This window comes from Sapajus apella, unplaced genomic scaffold (genome assembly GCF_009761245.1).
Source record: "Sapajus apella isolate SASKATOON/1434 unplaced genomic scaffold, GSC_monkey_1.0 scaffold113, whole genome shotgun sequence".
Taxonomy (NCBI): Eukaryota; Metazoa; Chordata; class Mammalia; order Primates; family Cebidae; genus Sapajus; species Sapajus apella.
In genome coordinates this window covers 5,172,854-5,193,238 of record NW_022437053.1, presented here as the reverse complement: position 1 = coordinate 5,193,238, position 20,385 = coordinate 5,172,854, and the positions used below count along the sequence as shown (strand labels likewise).

The following is a 20,385-nucleotide window of genomic DNA, read 5'->3' as shown; positions in this document are numbered from 1 at the left end:
GGCAAAGGGAGTTGAGTTCTGTGAGATGGAAGCTGTGAAGAAATGGAGCGAAAGTCCCTTTAGGGGATTAAGAAATGAATAATGCCTGCTAGCATTTTTTCCACTCAATCTTGCCACATTCTTTTTGTATTTTTTTAACAGATTTATTGAGGTATAATTTAAATACCATAATTTCAGCCTTTGGAAGTGTATGAGTAAATTATTTTTACTAGATTTAGGGTTTTGCAGCCATCACCATTTTAGCACATTTCATCACCCCATAAGGATCCCTGGGACCCATTTCTAGTCAACTCTTGTTGCTTCCCCCAGCCTTGGGCAGCCCTGATCTTTCTGTTTCTCTAAGTTTACTTTTTCTGGAAGTTTACATAGAGGGACTGATCCCATCTGTTGCATCTGGCTTCTTTCCCCAGCATAACTTCTAAGTACCCATCTGCACACAGGCTGTGCCTTCACTACTGGTGGACATTTGGAATATTTCCAGTTTTTGTCTCCTTTGTATAATGTTGTTATTCGCATCGATGCTTTGTGTAGACGTGTTCATTTCTGCTGGGTGGATTCCTAGTAGAATTGCTGGGCACATTCATAGGGTAAACTTACGCTTAACTTTATAAGAAACTGCCAAACTCCTTTCCACAGTGGCTAGATCATTTTACATTCCCACTAGCAATGTATGAAAGCTCCAATTCTCCATGTCTTGGCCTCTTCTCATATTTTGTCTTAGAAATTCCACTTCTGTTTGAATTACAATCAAATAGAAAAGATGCTTTTGTGGTATACAGAAGTCTCAATTATATAAAGTGTTGGACTCTGTACCTTTGGTATAATAGGAGTCTAGCAATTGGGAGGAATTGATTTATGTTGCTGAATGAATGGACCAGTTCCCATGGGAGCATATGGCAAATAATTAATGAGAGTCTGCTGTGGCTTTCCCATAGAACATACTCTGTCTGGCCTTCTGCTGTTTTATCAGGGTCATCTAATTATTTAGGAAATGAAAGCAGCTTCCCTTAGAAGGCGGTTGGTGGGAGCTGTCTGTGTCTGTGGGGTATCCAGGCCTGAAACAGCCAGACCTGTGACTGACTTACCATGTGAATAGATGTGGTGCACAGTGGCAGATACAGACCCCCTCACTTCCACACAGGCCTTCGTGGGTGCCAACTCCCTTGTGGACTGAAACGCAGTCATGTCCTGTGCTTCTTTCCAGATCGTGCACAGAACTCTGGCCGCCATGCTGGGTTCCCTTGCGGCACTGGCAGCGCTGGCCGTGATTGGCGACGTGAGTTGTCCCAGTCCCAGTCCCTGGCTCGCCCCTCAGTGTATGTCAGCCCACAGACATTCCAGATTCAGGCTTTCACTGCTGTTTTTCACTGTTGTATATGCCACTTCCATATTTTTGCCCAAGGACTATGCTAGAGGTATGAACTAACAAGCCGCAGCATTTTTCTTCCGTTTTGTTACACACTCACATCCTGGGGGTATGATTCCTCATTGTGGCCGAGGAAAGGCTCCTTATGGTCATGTTTGCCCAGGGCTGAGGAGCTGGGTGGTGCTGGGGCTGGATCTGAGCGTTGGAACTAGAGGGAGCCCTCCTAGCTGGTACAGAAAGGTGGGAGTTGGTCAGGCTGGGGTCTGTCCTGCAGAGATCAGGAGGCCCCTGGAGAGGTATGTTTGGGGATGAGGGGGTCCTGTTTGGGTCTGAGCAGGGCCTCTCTGGCAGGGACATGGGGAACAACCGTAGGTAAACAACAGATACCAGTGGCCACTGGGGCTGGGGGCCCTGAATTGTCTGAGAGGCAGTGTTGGAGCCTAGCTGAGAGTGGGACAGATGGCAGTGCCCGTTCCTGTCATCTGGCCTCAGGTATGGCACTGCAGAGGGCACGTACAGACTCCATTAAGATGGTAACCGGGGGCTCGTCCTGCCATGTACTAGAGGCAGGGGCTAGAAAAAATTGATGACTACGTGCATAGGTTTGACATTATAGACACCCTGGGTCAAGACTGTTTTCCAACAGCTTCAAAGGCAAGTGGATGGTGAGGTTCCCCGAGTGGGTCTGCAGCAGGGTGCAGTGCTTCGTTAGGCTCATCATGGGGATGGTGGCGTACCGGATTAATTGGCAAATGTGTGCTTTGATTGCAGAGACCCAGCCTGACCCATGTGGTGGAGTGGATTGATTTTGAGACGCTGGCCCTGCTGTTTGGCATGGTAATTATAGCTCTCCTGTGGGACTGGGCTCCATGTCTGCAATCACCGGGTTTTCTCTTGCCTCCGCTGCTGAGGGTCCATCATTATATGAAAGAAACAGTGCCCAGGGCTTCCCTGAGAAGTGTCAGTGTGGGGCTCATGAATCTCTCCTGAGGGGCTCTGGTTCATTAGCTGGAGAATTCCAGCCCAAGGCTTGTCTGACGATGAAATCACATTGCCATTTAGAAAAGCTAGCAATTCTTTTGAGTGACTGCCTTTAAAATAAGAAAGCTGGACTATCCCAAATAAATGAACCATGTAGGAGTTTCAGTGGGAGACGAGTACCTTTCATTATGTGAAGAAGGGAAGGTATCACTCGTAAGTAGTAATCTGGGTGTCTGCTAACTGAGCCTGTTGCCCAGTGGCCACTCTGCTGTGAGGAGTGCCACCAGGTTCACTTGCAGGAACTCCAGGTACACAAATGCGCTAGTGTGGGACACGATCATAACCCCGTTTCACTAGTGAACAGCAGGGTGGCCCGTGTTCCTGAGCAGACCCCAGACAGCCCAGTGGTCTGCAGGAGGACTCATCCTCTCTGGGCGAGAAGACTTGCTCTGTGTACAGCTGGGCATCATCGATGCTCATTTTCCTTGCTAACATTTCATTCCTCCCAAGGCTGGCCAACATAATGGAAGCCCAGCTACGTGAGGCTTCCATGTGACCTGACCGAAAACCATGTCGCCATCCTCTATGGGCAGGCGGTGTGTGGGGAGGCAGGTCGGTGCTCTAACCGAGGCTTCACAGAGTAACTAATATTTGTGTTGAGCCTGAGATGTATGTAGGGGTTGGATATCTGGATAGAAGAGAGGAAGTGTACCAGGTATCCCTGAGATATTCCTTTTTTTTTTTGAAAAAAGAATGCTGTATTAGTTTGCTAGGGCTATGTAACAAAGTACCACAGACTGTATGCATTTATTAAATAATATACATTTATTTTCTCATAATTCTCGAGGCTGGAAGTCCATGACCATGGTGTGGGCTGGGTTGGTTTTTCCTGAGCCTCTCCCCTGGGCTTGTAGATGGCACCTTCTCCCTGTGTTTTCACTTTGTCTTCCCTCTGTGTTTCTGAGTCCTGATACCCTCACCCTATAAGGACACCAGTCACACTGAATCAGGGCTCACCCTAATGACCTCATTTTAACTTAATTATTTCCTTCAATGCCCTCACTCCAAATACGGTCTTGTTCCCAGGTACTAGGGGCTAGGACGTGAACATAAGAATTTTTTTGGGACACAGTTCAGCCTATAAAAAGGGCTTCAGCACTTTTTTCTCAGTGGAATTCAGTTCAGCGAGCGCTTGTAGGTTCTGTGATGCTGGAACTACAGTGTGCAGGGTCTGTACAACCAGGTTCCTGCCTTTTCTGCTGTATTTCCTGGCAGCCGACCACCCATGGGGCCATTTACCCCCATCCCTGAGTTCTAGTCTCCCTGGGTGGTTCTGTCAGCAAACATGTAGAACACCACATGGGCCTGCACATGTCTGTTTCATGCATGTTCACGTGAAGCTCCATTGCTGTGCAAAGCCCCATGCTCCACCGCCAGCTCTCAGTGGCCTTTTGGGCGAGGATGAACATTGTGGTCATTCTGGACACAGTGGAGGTTCACACTGGGTCTAAATTGTTGGGACATTTTTGGTTTTTTTTTTTTTTTTGGGACGGAGTTTCGCTCTTGTTACCCAGGCTGGAGTGCAATGGCGCGATCTCAGCTCACCGCAACCTCCGCCTGCTGGGTTCAGGCAATTCTCCTGCCTCAGCCTCCTGAGTAGCTGGGATTACAGGCACACGCCACCATGCCCAGCTAATTTTTTGTATTTTTAGTAGAGACGGGGTTTCACCGTGTTGACCAGGATGGTCTCGATCTCTTGACCTCATGATCCACCCGCCTCGGCCTCCCAAAGTGCTGGGATTACAGGCGTGAGCCACCGCGCCCGGCCCGACATTTTTGTTTTCTACAGTTTATCTGAGAGATAATAGTGTCTGCTGGGATTCCTGTTTACAAAGTATTTTATTTTATTTATTTTTGAAACGGAGTTTCACTCTTGCTACCCAGGCTGGAGTGCAATGGCTTGATCTTGGCTCACTGCGACCTCCGCCTCCCGGGCTCAAGCGATTCTCCTGCCTCAGCCTCCTGAGTAGCTGGGACTACAGGTGCACACCACCATGCCCAGCTAATTTTTGTATTTTTAGTAGAGACGGGGTTTCACCATGTTGACATGGATGGTCTTGATCTCTTGACCTCATGATCCACCCGCCTCAGCTTCCCAAAGTGCTGGGATTATAGGCGTGAGCCACCACGCCTGGCCTACAAAGTATTTTAATTTAAATAATTATATTGCATTTTCACAACCTGATGAAGTATAGGACATTCAGAGGTAAGGTGAGAAAACTGAAGGACAGAAAGCTTAACTCATATTTTTGTTCAAGTTCGGACTATTTTTAAGTGGCAGAATCAGGATCTGAACTTGCATCTTCTCATTCCAAGTTCAACACATGGTGACTGCCATCTAAGAGGTGAAACATAGGAACTTCCAGAACATTCACTGGTTGAAATGTCTGGTTGATAAAATTTGGAATAACTGGGACATGACTTTTTATTAGGATGCAGGATGGCGTTTTCACCAACTCCTCATCCTTGCTGGAAGGAAATAGGCAACAGGTGTCCTGGGTTCACCTAGAGCCCAGGGGATAATTGTTTCAATACAACTGCTTCCAAATTGGTGACAAAAATTAGTTTAATTATTTTAGAAAACAAAATGTAACCCAGTTTTAACATCTTAGGATGTTTAAATGTTGCTTGTGTGGACACATAGGTGCAGAAGGCCATGTGCAGGACCCAGCCTGCTTCTAGCTTTGTGGCTGGGAGCAAGCCACCTTGCACTCTCATCCCATTTCCTGCTCTATAAAACAGAGGGTGAAAAATAACACCTGATTTTTTTTTTTTTTTTTTTGTGAGGATCTGGTGGGATGGTCATGTGCCTTGAGGGAATGTTCCCGGACAAACAGGCACAAAACTACCAGCAAGAGGCTCAGTTTGAGGAGTTAGTGAGTGTACTGTTCTAGGAACTGACGGTCTTTCTGCATGAGAGGGAAGAGCTTGGTGGTGTGGTGGCTTTCAGGGGCCAGAGCTCAGGTTTTAACTGATGATGCTGATGTCGTTTTAACGTGGTGTCCTGCTAAAAAGATGACCCTCGCCTCTTTCTTCTCTTTTCTCCATAGATGATCTTAGTAGCCATATTTTCAGAAACGGGATTTTTCGATTATTGTGCTGTAAAGGTAGGTGTGATGTTGCATTCAATAATTCTACACTGATTAATTTATATATGTATTTTTCTGACATGTATTTAGGAAACAGACATTGAAAACAAACATTTAAAAATGCCATCCTTCTTTTAAAGGCTGCTTCTGCAGGGCAGGGTGTGCTTGCTGTGCTGAGCTGTGTGGCTCTGAGTGGCACTGTCAGCTGCTCAGTAAATAAATTGAGGAGGTCAAGGAAGAGGGTACTCAGGTTGAATGTGTGTTATTTAAATTGTCTGGTGAGAGCTACACATCAAAAATTGTTCTGTATATTAGAGTATCCAAATATTTCAAGCCATTAGTTTCTGATTACTTTGCTTTTTGGTGAAGTAATTTCCATGATTACCTTCTAAATACTGAATATATACACAGTCATGTTTTTAACTGGAACCCTGGGGAGCTTCACCAGCCAGCTCTGGCCTCCAGGATTTACCTGTCCTGTCATTCAGGGTGGGCAAGAGGAGAGCTCATTGTGTACCATGCCCTGCTAATGCATTCTAGTGCTGTGCGTGAGTATTTATTTTTTGAAACTGAAAAGGTCTTTTAAAAAATTACTCAGCAAACCCTGTGTAAACTCTGAATGACAGAACTGTGCTGTGATTTTTGCCATCTTTGTCCCCCATCTTGCACATGCCAGGTGGAGGTTTGGTCTCTTACTCCTTACTTAGTAAAGTATCCCTTAGTTCCCCGGAGATCAGCAGACACTAGGCTCACATGGATCCCAACTTTCAAAGCTCAGGTTGTCTAACCAGAATACTAATGGCATTACGTTGACTGAGAGTCATCACCTTGTGACAAATTAACTCTCACAGGGACTCTGTGAAGGAGGAGGATCAGAGGGGTGACAGTGTTGACTAGGGAGGATTTAGAACGTCTAGGAACTGTGGGGGCCAGCACTGTCTCATCTCAGCCCCCGAGGACTCTGTGGGTCTACGTCTTAACCCATGGGGCAGTGTTAGCTTGGCTCCCTGTTCTTAAAGTCACTAATGAAAGGCAGCCTCTGTTCTTACGAACCCGCTGACCCTGGCTTGTATCCTCTGCATGTGTACGGCCAGGCATACCAGCTCTCCCGGGGACGGGTGTGGGCCATGATCATCATGCTGTGTCTCATCGCGGCCGTCCTCTCTGCCTTCCTGGACAACGTCACCACCATGCTTCTCTTCACACCTGTGACCATAAGGTATGAGCACCCAAACCTCTGCTTTGGGGTTGTGGCCAGGCTCTGGCAGGTGTGTGCTCTGGCTGCATGGCCTGGCTCCAGGCTCCATTCTCAGGTGCGTGAAAAGGTGGGCGGTCGTGCCCACAGTTCACTGCATTTCAGTCCAGCCCGTCTGCTTTGTATGACTGCGCACACACTGCAAGCAGTGGGGCCGCAGAATCCGGTGGCAGAAATGCCTGCGAGAGGTAGAAGACACAGGCCTTGCTTTCCTGGAGATTGTGCTCTCATGGGGAGACACGTGGACAAGAATGGCTCACCCCAGACCGCCAGGTGCCAAGAGTCCCTGTCCATATTCTTCTCCATCACTGTGTACCATCTGGGCCAGCTCAGCAGGTCACACACATGCTCAGGGCTCACAGGGTCACGTAGCTGGGGGGAGGTGGAACAGCCACTGTGAGGTTCCTCATCAGAGGCATGAAGGGTGGGCCATGTGGATGGGCAGGTTGTGGGGGATGCTGGGATGTGCCTTCTATACTTTCTTTAGAGCAGTGTTTCCCCACTCTGTGCATGCTGGGTCCCCTGGGGCGCTGTAGAGCGCCACTGCCTGGCCCACTCCCAGGCACTGGTCTGTGCTGACCAAGCCGTAGGACTCCTGGATTCCAGCACAAATCTAGTGTGAGGCCGTGGTGGAGCTGCACAGCTGTAGAGTGTGGCCTGACAGATAAGTAGGGTGAATACGGTTACCATGAATAGACTGTGCACTTCTACCTTGCTAGAAGAGAATAACTGGAATGCTCTGAGGGTAAAGAACGGATAGCTGTTTAAGGGGACAGGTACCCCAGTTACTTGCTTTGATGATATGAATGTATTACAGTATCACATGTACCCCCAAAGTATCTAGTATGTGTTATAGCAATAAAAAGTAAAAAAAAAATACAAAGATGAATGAAACACAGGGAAGGGGCGAGAAGAGAGCTTAGGGCCTTGGTATCCAGGAAGGGGAAGGTGGGAACGGGGCGGAGTCAGCAGGCCCAGTGTGAGCCATCCACACCGCCCCCACACTGGCCCAGAGGACCTGACCACCAGCACCAGGTTGGCTGTGGAGGGCCTGCCCTGTCCTGCCTGCCGAGGTTGCTGCAGTTGTTCATTCCCCCACAGCACTGCCCTCCTCACACGGGGGTGTGTGTGTGTGTGTGTGTGTGTGTGTGTGTGTGTGCGCGCGTGTGCGCGCGCCTCCCTTATACGAGCAAGTGCCTTAAAAATATCTGGGTTGCATGTGGGCCTTTCACGATGTGTACCGTGGGACTGCTTTCATTTTCCTCCATTTGTGGCAGGTTGTGTGAAGTGCTCAACCTGGATCCAAGACAAGTCCTGATTGCAGAGGTGATCTTCACAAACATTGGAGGAGCTGCCACTGCCATTGGGGACCCACCAAATGTCATTATTGTTTCCAACCAAGAGCTGAGGAAGATGGTATGTACCAGCGTGCTAGGGTTGCTTCCAAAAACACACACCTCCACTTACTTAACACTCATGGACCACCACTCCTTTGTTAGAAATCAAGATCATCACACCAGCTCTTCATAGTGAGTGCTACTTGGCATCTCAAGAGTGGGATGTTAGGTGACTGGTCCTTCATTCCTGGAGTTAACTAGCTTGAATTGACTTCATTCTCATTCTGATCAGTTTTTAAAGAAATAACTGGATAACATGATATAGGCAGTCATAGTATGTTATATTAATTATATTAATAGGAACTGAGGTTTCTTCCAACTAACATTAAAAACAAGATGACCTGTTCCCTCTCACTGGAGATATGAGATTCTCTTCTTAACTGTGGTAGATTAATTTACTGATGAAGGACTTAAAATTTATTTTTTATTTATTTTTCTTTTTGAGACGGAGTTTCGCTCTTGTTACCCAGGCTGGAGTGCAATGGCGCGATCTTGGCTCACCGCAACCTCTGCCTCCCGGGTTCAGGCAATTCTCCTGCCCCAGCCTCCTGAGTCGCTGGGATTACAGGCACGCGCCACCATGCCCAGCTAATTTTTTGTATTTTTAGTAGAGACGGGGTTTCACCATGTTGACCAGGATGGTCTCGATCTCTTGACCTCGTGATCCACCCGCCTTGGCCTCCCAAAGTGCTGGGATTACAGGCTTGAGCCACCACGCCCGGCCTTAAAATTTATTTTTTAAGGGTTGGAAATAAATGCCTTTAGAAATAAACTACCTGAAAGCCCCATATAAATATTAGTGTATAATTTCTTTGTATAGTGTAATAATGACAAAGTATTAGAGAGTGAAATGGTCTTTTACATATCTTCAAGCGTGAAAATTAGAACTATATAATTAATTTTCATTCTCTACTCTTTGATCATTAGAATTTTCTCAGTCTCCCTTCTGTCAGGTATCAGTAAAAATGCTTCCACGTTGGTATTATTTCTTGTAGATGATGTATTTATGTGTGTGTATGTGTCTGAATGGTGTTAGTGTGTTTGTATTTGAACTCTGTGTTTCATAAAAATATTTAAACCTTTGAGAACCCCTGACTCCAGGGTGTTAATGGCCACTTCATGGGACCAGAATACTCTAGAGGTTCTGGGTATGGCTCTGCATTCCCTAGTTGCCCTGGGAAACTGCTTGGCAACACTGCAGCAACCTTGCTGTGTGAGCTGAGGTGTGCAGCCATGATTGTGCCACCGTGGAGCATAGCAGGTGCTAACAGAGCCTGAGGTTTAGCCTAAGGGCACCTGTTACCAGGAGGCAGCTCATGCTCACAGAAAAGAACTATTTTTGGGAAAAAAAAAGCTGTATTATTAGTTTCATTCCATAAAAAAGTAATATATTTTTTTGTAGAAAACGGAAGTCTCATAGACACACACACACAATAAAAATTCATAATTCCACAAACCAGAGGTAAATCCTTTTAATATTTTGTTGCAGATAGCATCCCAGAGTGTTTGTATATGGATATATTTGAATACAAAAGACAGCACAGCTTCTACTTCTGGCTAATACGGAGTAACGGGGCCTGGATTTACTCTCTTGCCTGAGGTAGCCAAACAAATAAAACAAAAATAAACCAAAACCAGACAAAACTATGGTAACCAAGACACTGCACACCAGACACAAAAGGACAGTGATCCCTGCGAGATGGGACACAAATGCAGTGGGCTCTATGACTGCTCCAGCTCACTACTTGAGAGAGTTTCCAGAGTGCAGTGCAGGGAGGGACGTCCTGGCAGAGCCCCTGAGACTCCCTGAGTTGAGAGGGTGAAGCTGAAAGTCTGGGGAGACCAAGGCAGCGAGAGCCCAGAGAGGACAGAGCTGACCAGGGAGAGAGAACTGCAGAGATCCTCAGAGGGTCCCCTTGGAGTATTCAGCAGAGTGTTTGGATCAGTGCATTCGTTTGAGGAGACTACCTGAGACCTGGGGAGAGCAATCCAGAAAGATGAGAGGAAAGAGTGCTTGACACACACAAGGACAGGAGCAATAATGTCTATTCTGCCAGGCAGGCCGAACCGCTTAATTTATGGATTGGATAGAGTACTGAGAAGGCTCTTGTCTTAGTCGTGAGAGGTAATTAACTCTCAAATGAACATGCTCTGGTTCCACCTAAGAAATCTTGAAACTAAGACCCCAAAGAACCAAACTGTTTCTGACATCCCAGAATAAACTGCAGCCCAGAACAAACCTCAGGAATATGTAGAGTGATACAAAAATATTCAACAACATAAAGGGTAAAATTTGCAATGTCTGGCAACCAATCAGTGATTATCAGGCATATAAAAAAAGAAAGAAAATATAACCTGTGACAGGGATGATACAAACCATTTGAAATGGACCTAGAACAGACACAGGTGCTAGAATTAGCAGACTAGGACATTAAAATTGTTATTACAACGGTGTTACAGATATTCATCAAATTCAGTAATAACATTAAAGATATTAAAAAAGCCCCACATCAAACATCTAGACATGAACATTACAATGTCTGAGACAGAAATACACTTGGGATTAATGGCATATTAGATATTATGTAAGGAATGATTAATGAACTTGAACTTGACATAGATGCAAAATGAAACAGTGTAAAAAGAGAATAACAAGGACTAGAAAGCATTAGTGAGCTATGGGAAGACGTCAGGTGGTCTAACAAATATGCAATTCTCACCTCTGAAGGAGAGAGGGGAACCGAAAAAGACATCTTAAAAATGGTCCTAAATTCCAGATTTTATGAATGGTATAAACCTGCAGAATCGAGTTCAGTGAAGCCAGAGCACAAGAAGCATGAAGAATACTACACTAAGGCACATCATAATAAAATTATTTCAAAGCAATGATGAAGAGAAAATCTTTAAGTTTCCAAAGGATATGTTACGGGCCAGGAAACAAAGATGAAGATGACAATATATTTCCCTTTAGAGATAATGCACATGTGAAGACAACAGAGCAATACCTTTACTGAAAGAAAACACCTGTTAACTTCAGAGTACGACACCCAGTGAAAATTTCTTTTTCTTACTTACAAAACCCAGACATTTTCTCATATAGGAAACCTAAAAAGAATTCATCAACAGCAGACCCACACGGTAGGACATGCTAAAGGAAGTCCCTAAGGCAGAAGGAAAATGACAGCAAATGGAAACATGGATCTTCACACAGTCATGAAGAACACTGAAAAGAGTAACTATATAGGTAAATTCACATAAGTATTCAAACCACTTTGAAATAATTATTTAAAAAATAATAATGTAACATGTAAGTAGAATTGATGACAATAAAATAAAGCCTGGAAAGGGAGAAATTAAAGTATATTAATATAAGATTTTTATTGTATACGTAAATTGGTATAACTTGAAGGTAATCCGTGACAACTTAAAAATGTACACGATAAACTCCAAAGCAACCACCAAAAGGAAAAAGAGTTACAGCTAATGGCAACAAAGAGTATAAATGGAATCATAAATAGTATTTATTTAATGGAATGGAATGTAGAAAAAGGGTAAAAGGAAACAAACTGTGATGAAACAGACATAAAACAAGTTGTATGAGTTATCTAACTGTAATAATTACATAGCATATAAATACTTTACCATTCAACTATAGATGCTCCTCAGCTGACTTTGGATTACACCCAGATAAACTTACTGTAAATTAAAAATATCATGAGCCAAATGTGTTTAATATCCCTAACCTGCTGAACATCATAGCTTAGCCTAGCCCACCTTAGATGTGGTCAAAACGCTTACATCAGCATATAGTCGGGCAAATTCTAACACAAAGCCTATTTTATAATAAAGTACTGGATATGTCATGTAACTTATTGAATATCGTACATTACATCAAAGTTGAGATGGTTTTGTGCTATTGTGAAATTGAAAAATTGTAAATTGAACGAAACTAAGTCAGGGAACATCTGCATGTGCTGCTTACAAGACACATGTTTAGAATATAAAGACACACAAGGCCAGGCATGGTGGGCCATGCCTGTAATCCCAGAACTTTGGGAGGCTGAGGCTGGTGGATCACCTGGGATCAGGAGTTTGAGACCAGCCTGGCCAACATAGTGAAACTCTCTCACTACTAAAAATACAAAAAATTAGCCAGGCGTGGTGGTGGGTGCCTGGAATCCCAGCCACTCGGGAGGCTGAGGCAGGAGACTCACTTGAACCTGGGAGGTGGAGGTTGCAGTGAGAGAAAATCACGCCGTTGCACTCCAGCCTGGGTAACGAGTGAAACTCTGTCTCAAATATATGTATGTATCTATGGACACAAATAGTTGAATGGTAAAAGACTCAAGAAAGTGGCTATATTAATATCTGACAAAGTAGACTGCAGAGCAAAGAATATTACTAGGATTAAAGAACATTTCATCATCATAAAGGGGTAAATTCATATAGAGGACATAAAAATTACATTTATGTGATTAATGACAGCTTCAAAATATGTGAAGCTTGATAGTAGTGCAAGGAGAAATATATCCTCAATTATAGTTGGAAAGTTCAGTACAATTCTCACAATAATTGAAAGAACAAGTAGAAAATCTGCAAGGATATAGAAAACTTCATTATTGTTAACTAACTTGACCTAATTGAGATTTATAGAAAACTCCACTCAACATCAGAATAATGTTTATTTTTTCCAAGTGCACATAAAACATTAACTGAAATAGATTCTAGGTCTTAAGACAAATCTCAATAAATTTAAAAAGATTCAAGTAATGTAAATATTTTCTCTGACCATAGTTGAATTAAACAAAGATATTTGGAAAATCCTCAAATATCTGGAAACTAGCACACATTTCAGTAATCCAAGGGTCAAAGAAGACTGATTGAAATTAGAAAGTATTTTTGTACTTATCAGCTTGGAATACCATAGCAAAATACCATACACTGGGCGGCTTAAATAACAATTTATTTCTCACAGTCTAGAGGCTAGAAAGTTCAAGATCTAGTGGATTTCATTCTCTGGTGAGGGCTCTTTTCCAGGCTTGCAGATGGCTGCCATCTCTGTGTCCTCATGTGGCAGGGAGGCAGGGAGAAGAGGCAGACAGGAAGCTCTCTGGCATCTCTTCTTATACAGGCATTAATCCTAGCATGGGTCTCTACCCTTGTGACCTCCTCTATGCCCTATCACCTCCAAAAAACTCCATCTCCTGATACTACCCCATTGAGGGGATGGGGCAGGGCTTTGGCCAGGAGACTTTCAGGGAAACACAATTCAGTCCAGAGCAATTTTGTATTGAATTATAATGAAAACAGAATATATCAAAATTTGTGTGATTCTTCTAAAGCAGAAGTCAGCAGACTTCTTAGAAGGCCATATAGTTAATTTTTTAAAAGAAATTTTATTGTACCTTAGGTTCTAGGGTATGTGTGTAGATCATGCAGGATTGTTGCATAGGTACTCACATGGCAATGTGGTTTGCTGCCTCCATCACTCCGTCACCTACATCTGGCATTTCTCCCAATGTTATTCCTTCCCAATCTCCCCACCTCCCCTACCGCTGTCCCTCCCTTGGCCCCCCCAACAGACCCCAGTGTGTAATGCTCCCCTCCCTGTGCCCATGTGTTCTCATTGTTCAACACCTGCCTATGAGTGAAAATATGTGGTGTTTGATTTTCTGTTCTTGTGTCAGTTTGCTGAGAATGATGGTTTCCAGATTCATCCATGTCCCTACAAAGGACACGGAAGTCATCATTTTTTATGGCCGCCTCGTATTCCATGGTGTATATGTGCCACATTTTCCTCGTCCAGTCTATGGTTGATGGGCATTTGGGTTGGTTCCAGGTCTTTGCTATTGTAAACAATGCTGCTATGAACGTATGTGTGCATGTGCCTTTATAATAGAATGATTTATAATCCTTTGGATATATACCCAGTAATGAGATTGCTGGGTCAAATGGCATTTCTATTTCTGGGTCCTTGAGGAAGTGCCACACTGTCTTCCACAATGGTTGAACTAATTTGCACTCCCACCAAGAGTGTAAAAGTGTTCCTATTTCTCCACATCCTCTCCGGCATCTGTTGTCTACAACAGATTTTTAATGATTGCCATTCTAACAACTGGCATGAGCTGGTATCTCAATGTGCTTTTGATTTGCATTTCTCTAATAATCAGTGATGATGAGCATTTTTTCATATGTTTGTTGGCCTCATATATGTCTTTTGAAAAGTTTCTGTTCATATCCTTCACCCACTTTTGGATGGGTTTGTTTGTTTTTTCTTGTAAGTCTGTTTTAGTTATTTGTAGATTCTGGATATTAGCCCTTTGTCAGATGGGTGGATTGCAAAAATTTTTTCCCATTCTGTTGGTTGCTGGTTCACTCTAATGATTGTTTCTTTTGCTGTACGGAAGCGCTGGAGTTTAATTAGATCCCATTTGTCTATTTTGGCTTTTGTTGCCAATGTTTTTGGTGTTTTAGTCATGAAGTCCTTGCCTATGCCTACGTCCTGAATGGTTTTGCCTAGGTTTTCTTCTAGGGTTTTTATGGTGTTAAGTCTTTAATCCACCTGGAGTTAATTTTAGTGTAAGGTGTCAGGAAGGGGTCCAGAAGATATTCTGCTTTCTGCACACTGCTATCCAGTTTCCCCAACACCATTTATTAAGCAGGGAATCCTTTCCCCATTGCTTTTGTCAGGCTTGTCAAAGATCAGATGGTTGTAGATGTGTGGCGTTGCCTCCAGGGCCTCTGTTCTGTTCCATTGGTCTATATCTCTGTTTTGGTACATATAGTTACTTTTATAGGCATGTGGGTCATATGGTCTCCATTGCAATTACTCAGCTGCACCATTATATAGCATGAAAGCAGGCATAGACAAAATATAAATGAATGGATACGGCTGTATTCCAGCCTCCAAGTGTGCTGGTCCCTACTCTAAAGCAGTATGTAGAAGGAAATTTATAACACTAAACACCTGTATTTGAAAATATGTGTCTCAAATCCATAACCTCAGTTTTATCCTATGGAACCAAAAAGAGAAGAGTAAATTAAAAGTAAGCAGAAGAAAAAAAATATACACAGACCAGAAAAATAGGGAACATCAATGAAAGTAAAAGCTGGTTCTTTGACAAGATCAATAATATTGATAAACATCTGGCCAAGCTCATGAGGAAAATGAGAGGAGATACAAATTACTAATATCATGAATAAGAGTTGTTATATTACAACAGAGCATACAGACATTAACATTATTATTAGAGAAGATCATGGAGAACTCTATGTAAACTGACAACTTAGATACAACAATTTTTTGGAAAGACACATTCTCTAAAACTTCACTCAGGAAGATGTAGGTAACCTGATTAGCCCTATATCTATAAAAAGAGTCAAATATGTAGTTAAAAAACCTTCTCACAAAGAACAAAAACAACATAAATAATTCAGGCTATTTGGTGAATTCTTTGGTGAATTCTACCAAATAGTTAAGGAAAAAATAATGTCGTAATACCAATTCTATACAAAGCTTTACAGTAAATGGAAAAGAAGAGAGTACTTCCCAATTAATTCTCTGCGGCTCTGATAATCTAAACTAGACAAAACCAGTATGAGAAAAGGCAACTAGAGATAAATATTTCTTGTGAACATAGATGTAATATTTAAAAAATCTGTAAATCGAATTTAACAATATATAAGTAGGTAATATATCTTAACCATGTAGAATTTATCCAATGGAAGATTGTTATGATATCTGAAATATTAATCAATGTAATTTACTAACAAACTCAATGAGAAAACCATATGATCATCTCAATAGATACAGAAAAACATTTGGCAAAATCCAATATCTATTACTGATAAAATCTTCCAATAAACTACGGAAGAAAGAGAAATTCATCAACCCAGTAAAGAACATCTGTGGATCTATAGCTAGCATCATACTTCATTGAGAATAACTGAATGACTTCCCTCTAAGATTATAATCCCTCTTAGATTATATATATAATGAAATATATATATAATGAGATTTTATATATGAGATCATATATGATATTATGTATATGATATGTATATATTTATGATGAGATCATATATATGAGATTATATACGATGAGATTCTATGTGATGAGACCATATACGATCAGATTATATATGATGAGATTATGAGAGCATATATATATTTATGAGATTATATATGGTAAGATTATATATGATGAGATCATATATGATCAGATTGTATACATGATGAGATTATATAGGATGAGATTATATATATGAGATACTTGATGAGATCATATATATGTTGAAATCATATATATGATGAGGCCAGATATTTGATGAGATATATAGGATGAGATCATATATAGGATGAGATTATACATGATGAGATTATATATATGACAAGATCATATATAATGTGATTATATATGATGTGATTATATGTGAGATCATATACGATGAGACCATACATGATGAAATTATATATGATCAGATTATATATGAGATCATATGAGATTATATGAGATCATATATGTGATTAGATCATATATATGATCAGATTATATGAGATCATATATACCATGAGATTATATATGATCTCATCGTACATGAGATTATATGAGATCACATTTATAAAATGAGGTTATATATGTATATTGAGATCATATATATTAGATTATATATGATGAGATTATATATATATAATGAGTAAGATGGGTAGGATTAAGAATAGTTGAGTATTGAGCTTAAACACTTTCTTAATTGGTGGCTGCATTTAGGCCAGCTATGGTAGTAAAATGTTTTACTCTCTATAAAAGGTTATTTAATAGGATCTAGAGAGCTGCCCCTCTTGAGACTAACAATTAAATTTATGGGAGGATTAAATAGTTCTGTAAGGAAATTTAAGGTTGAACTAAGATTCTGTCTTGGAAAACCAGCTATCACTCGGCTCTCGGTAGGTCTGTCGCCACTACCCATAGATTTTCCCACTATTTTGCCACATAGACGGGTGTGCTCTTCGGCTATCCTTGGGTAGCTAGCTTGGTTTCGGGGGCTGTTGTTGAAGTTCTCTATACAAAGCTATTTCTAGTTAATTGCTTATGCAGAAGGTAGAAGGGCTTGTCTTTGCTTTTTTAATGCTTTATTAAGTTTTTATCTTTCCCTTACGGTACTATATTTTGCCTAAATATAATTTCTATCGCCTGTACTTTTGTAATAGGTAAATGGTTTAATTATTGTAGTTAAATAATATAGTTATATGAGGTTGGGCTAGAGTTAGCTCAAAGTGATCAGCTGTTGATGAGATCTTCCGGGTGTAAGTCGGATGCTTTAGTTTAAGCTACACTTTGATTCGTCCGAGCGCACTTTCCAATACGTTTACCATGTTACGACTTACCCCCATCTATCAGTGTGTAGTGGCTTGTTGGCAAGGTGCTTTTGTATGATGTTTGAGGAGGGTGACGGGTGGTGTGTGTGTGCTTCATGGCCTTATTCAGTCAAGCTCTCTATTCATGATTTACTGCTAAATCCACCTTAGGTCTTTAGATTTCATAAAAGTTGTCATAGAATTGTCTAATTTAGAAAATGTAGCCCATTTCTTCCCACTTCATTGACTACACCTTGGCCTAAGGTTTTTATGATAATACTGTGCTTACTTTACAATCTTTAAAGAGTTTGCTGAAGATGGTGGTATATAGGCTGAGGGCAAGAGGTGGTAAGGCCTGTCGGGGTTTATCATTATATATAATGAGATTATATATATATGTGATCTCTTATATATGATATATATATATATCATTATATATCATATATGATATATATGAGATCACATATATATAAAATCTCATTATATATAATGATTATATGAGATCACATATATCTAATTAGATTATATATGATATATATTGATATATGATAATCTCATATATATACAAAATAAGATATATAATATATATGAGTATAATATACTCATAATCTCAGAATATATATAATATCATATATATGAATATGTTATATAATCTCATATATAATCTCACATGTAGAGAATATATATCATTTTATATATATAATGTCATATATATAAAATGAGATTAAATATGAGATTATGTGAGATATGTATACAGTGAGATTTTATATATATATATATATAATCTGTTGATGGGCATCATATATATAGTCTCACATTTTCTTACATATGTGTATGTATACTCCCACATACACCATAGAATACTCAGTTATAAAAAATAATGAAATAATGTCTTTTGCAGCACTTGGATGGAACTGGAGGCCCTTATTCTAAGTGAAGTAACTCAGAAATGGAAAACCAAATACCACATTTTATCACTTTTAAGTGGGAGCTAAGCTGTGAGTAAGAAAAGGCATGCACTGGTAACCAGAACATTGGACACTAGGAAGAGGGGAGGTTGGGAGGGGGTGACGGATGAAAAACTACATATTATGTACAATGCACACTACTCAGGTGACGGGTGGACTAAAATCCCAGACTTCATCAATATACAATTTATCCATGTAACCAAAAACCACTTGTACCCCTGAAGCTAATGAAAACAAAATCACGAAGAAAATGAATACTTAATGTAGTTCAGAGGAATAATAAATCGGCCCTAGAGTTTGGAACAGTAAAGAAGTCACATACGAACAGTCGTCCACATTTTCTGAGCATTACGCAGAAATGACAGAAGTTGTGAGGAAAGCTCTTTGCACCTACCATTGTTGCACCAGGCTGACCTCTCCCAGGTCTCTTGGGATGAGTCTGTGTTGGTGGCATTTGCAGCAACAGGTAGGTAGGAAGGATCTCCAGGATCCACCATGTGGACAACCACTTATTCCCCAACCGTAAGCCTCGCTGGGGTGAGCACGAGTCTGCCTGCCTGCAGCATCAGCGTGCACCTTTGGCTCCTAACAAGCTAATGGGATAACATTTTTCTTTGCTGATTACATTTGCTCCTTTATGCCTGTTCCACAGAGACTCACCGTGGTGAGCAAAACTATTCAACTGTCTAACATAATACCTGAAAAGTCTCTTGAGGGAGGCGTGCTCCTGCGCTTCGGAGTGGCATCTTCTCAGTAGACAGCTTTCCCTTCCTGCCCCACGTCGTGCACTTGGATGTTTTTATACTTTTCCCACCATGCCATGCGCTGGGCTTGCTGGGACGTTCTTCCCGTCTTCCCACCATGCCGTGCGTGCTGGAGCGTTTCTCACATCCCATCATGCCTTGCGCGCTGGAGTGTGCTTTAGGCTTTCCCTGCCATACTGTTCATGGTCGGCGTTTCTTTACGTTTTCCCACCATGCCGTGCGTGCTGTGACGTCCTTCCTGTTTTCCCAGTATGCTGTGTGTGCCCGGACGTTTTCTCGCGGTTTCCCACCATGCGGTGCTTGCTGGGGCGTTCTTCAGGCTTTCCCTGTCATACTGTGTCAGATGGGACCTTCCACGCATTTTCCCACCGCGCTGTGCGCGCTGGGACCTCCCGCACACTTTCCCACCGCGCGGTGCACGCTGGGACCTTCCGCACACTTTCCCACCGCGCGGTGCGCGCTGGGACCTTCCGCACATTTTCCCACCGCTCTGTGCATGATGCGGCGTTTTTCACGTGTTCCTGCCATGCTGCATGTGCTGTGAAGTTGTTTGGTTTCTCCTCCACTATTGTTTTTCTCGCGCTCCATTGGGTGCTAACTTAGCGTCACTTTCTACTGGGCCGTGCTCTGCCTTTCTGGTCCCCTCTTAATTTCCTTTGCAGGTGTTTTTTGTTGTTGTGGTTTGTGTGCCTTCAGGGGTCTTTGTTTTTTACCCTTTTCAATGCCCAGGTCAGCACTGTCTAGCAGAGCTCATCCCTTCCGTGGCTTGCTTTGTTTTCAGCATGCTGGGATCCATGTCTCTGCCAAAGGCTCTTTCTTTAGCCCCATATGTGCCAGGACCCCTGTGCCTATGCTTGATGGATCCCTTATAAGCAGTGAGGCCCACACCCCCTCCTGCCTGTACACATTCCTGCAGTGCTGGGCCCTCTCCTCACTGGGCGTCTAGACAGAATTAATATCTTCAAATTACACCGTGCATATTTTACTAAAATATCCAATAGATTCAGCTAAACACTTCGTAAGACCTTTTTTTTCTTTTGAGTTTTCATATGAAAGAATTCAGGAAATCATTTTGGCTTCAGCTCCTGCCTTACAACCTAATGGACCATTTTGACTTGTCACAGAGCTAGCCTGAAAGCATCATCCCTAG

The 20,385-nt window shown here is 42.1% G+C and overlaps 1 protein-coding gene across 1 annotated transcript in view; it reads left to right on the top strand.

Annotated features, from left to right (window-relative positions):
• The window catches only part of OCA2 (OCA2 melanosomal transmembrane protein), a 224,809-nt gene that overhangs the window by 73,335 nt on the left and 131,089 nt on the right, over positions 1 to 20,385 (top strand). The window contains exons 10-14 of the mRNA XM_032259976.1: positions 1,205 to 1,276; positions 2,138 to 2,203; positions 5,458 to 5,514; positions 6,591 to 6,715; positions 8,029 to 8,167. Of these exons, the coding sequence (XP_032115867.1) occupies positions 1,205 to 1,276; positions 2,138 to 2,203; positions 5,458 to 5,514; positions 6,591 to 6,715; positions 8,029 to 8,167 (459 nt within the window). The remainder of the gene's footprint in view (positions 1 to 1,204; positions 1,277 to 2,137; positions 2,204 to 5,457; positions 5,515 to 6,590; positions 6,716 to 8,028; positions 8,168 to 20,385) is intronic.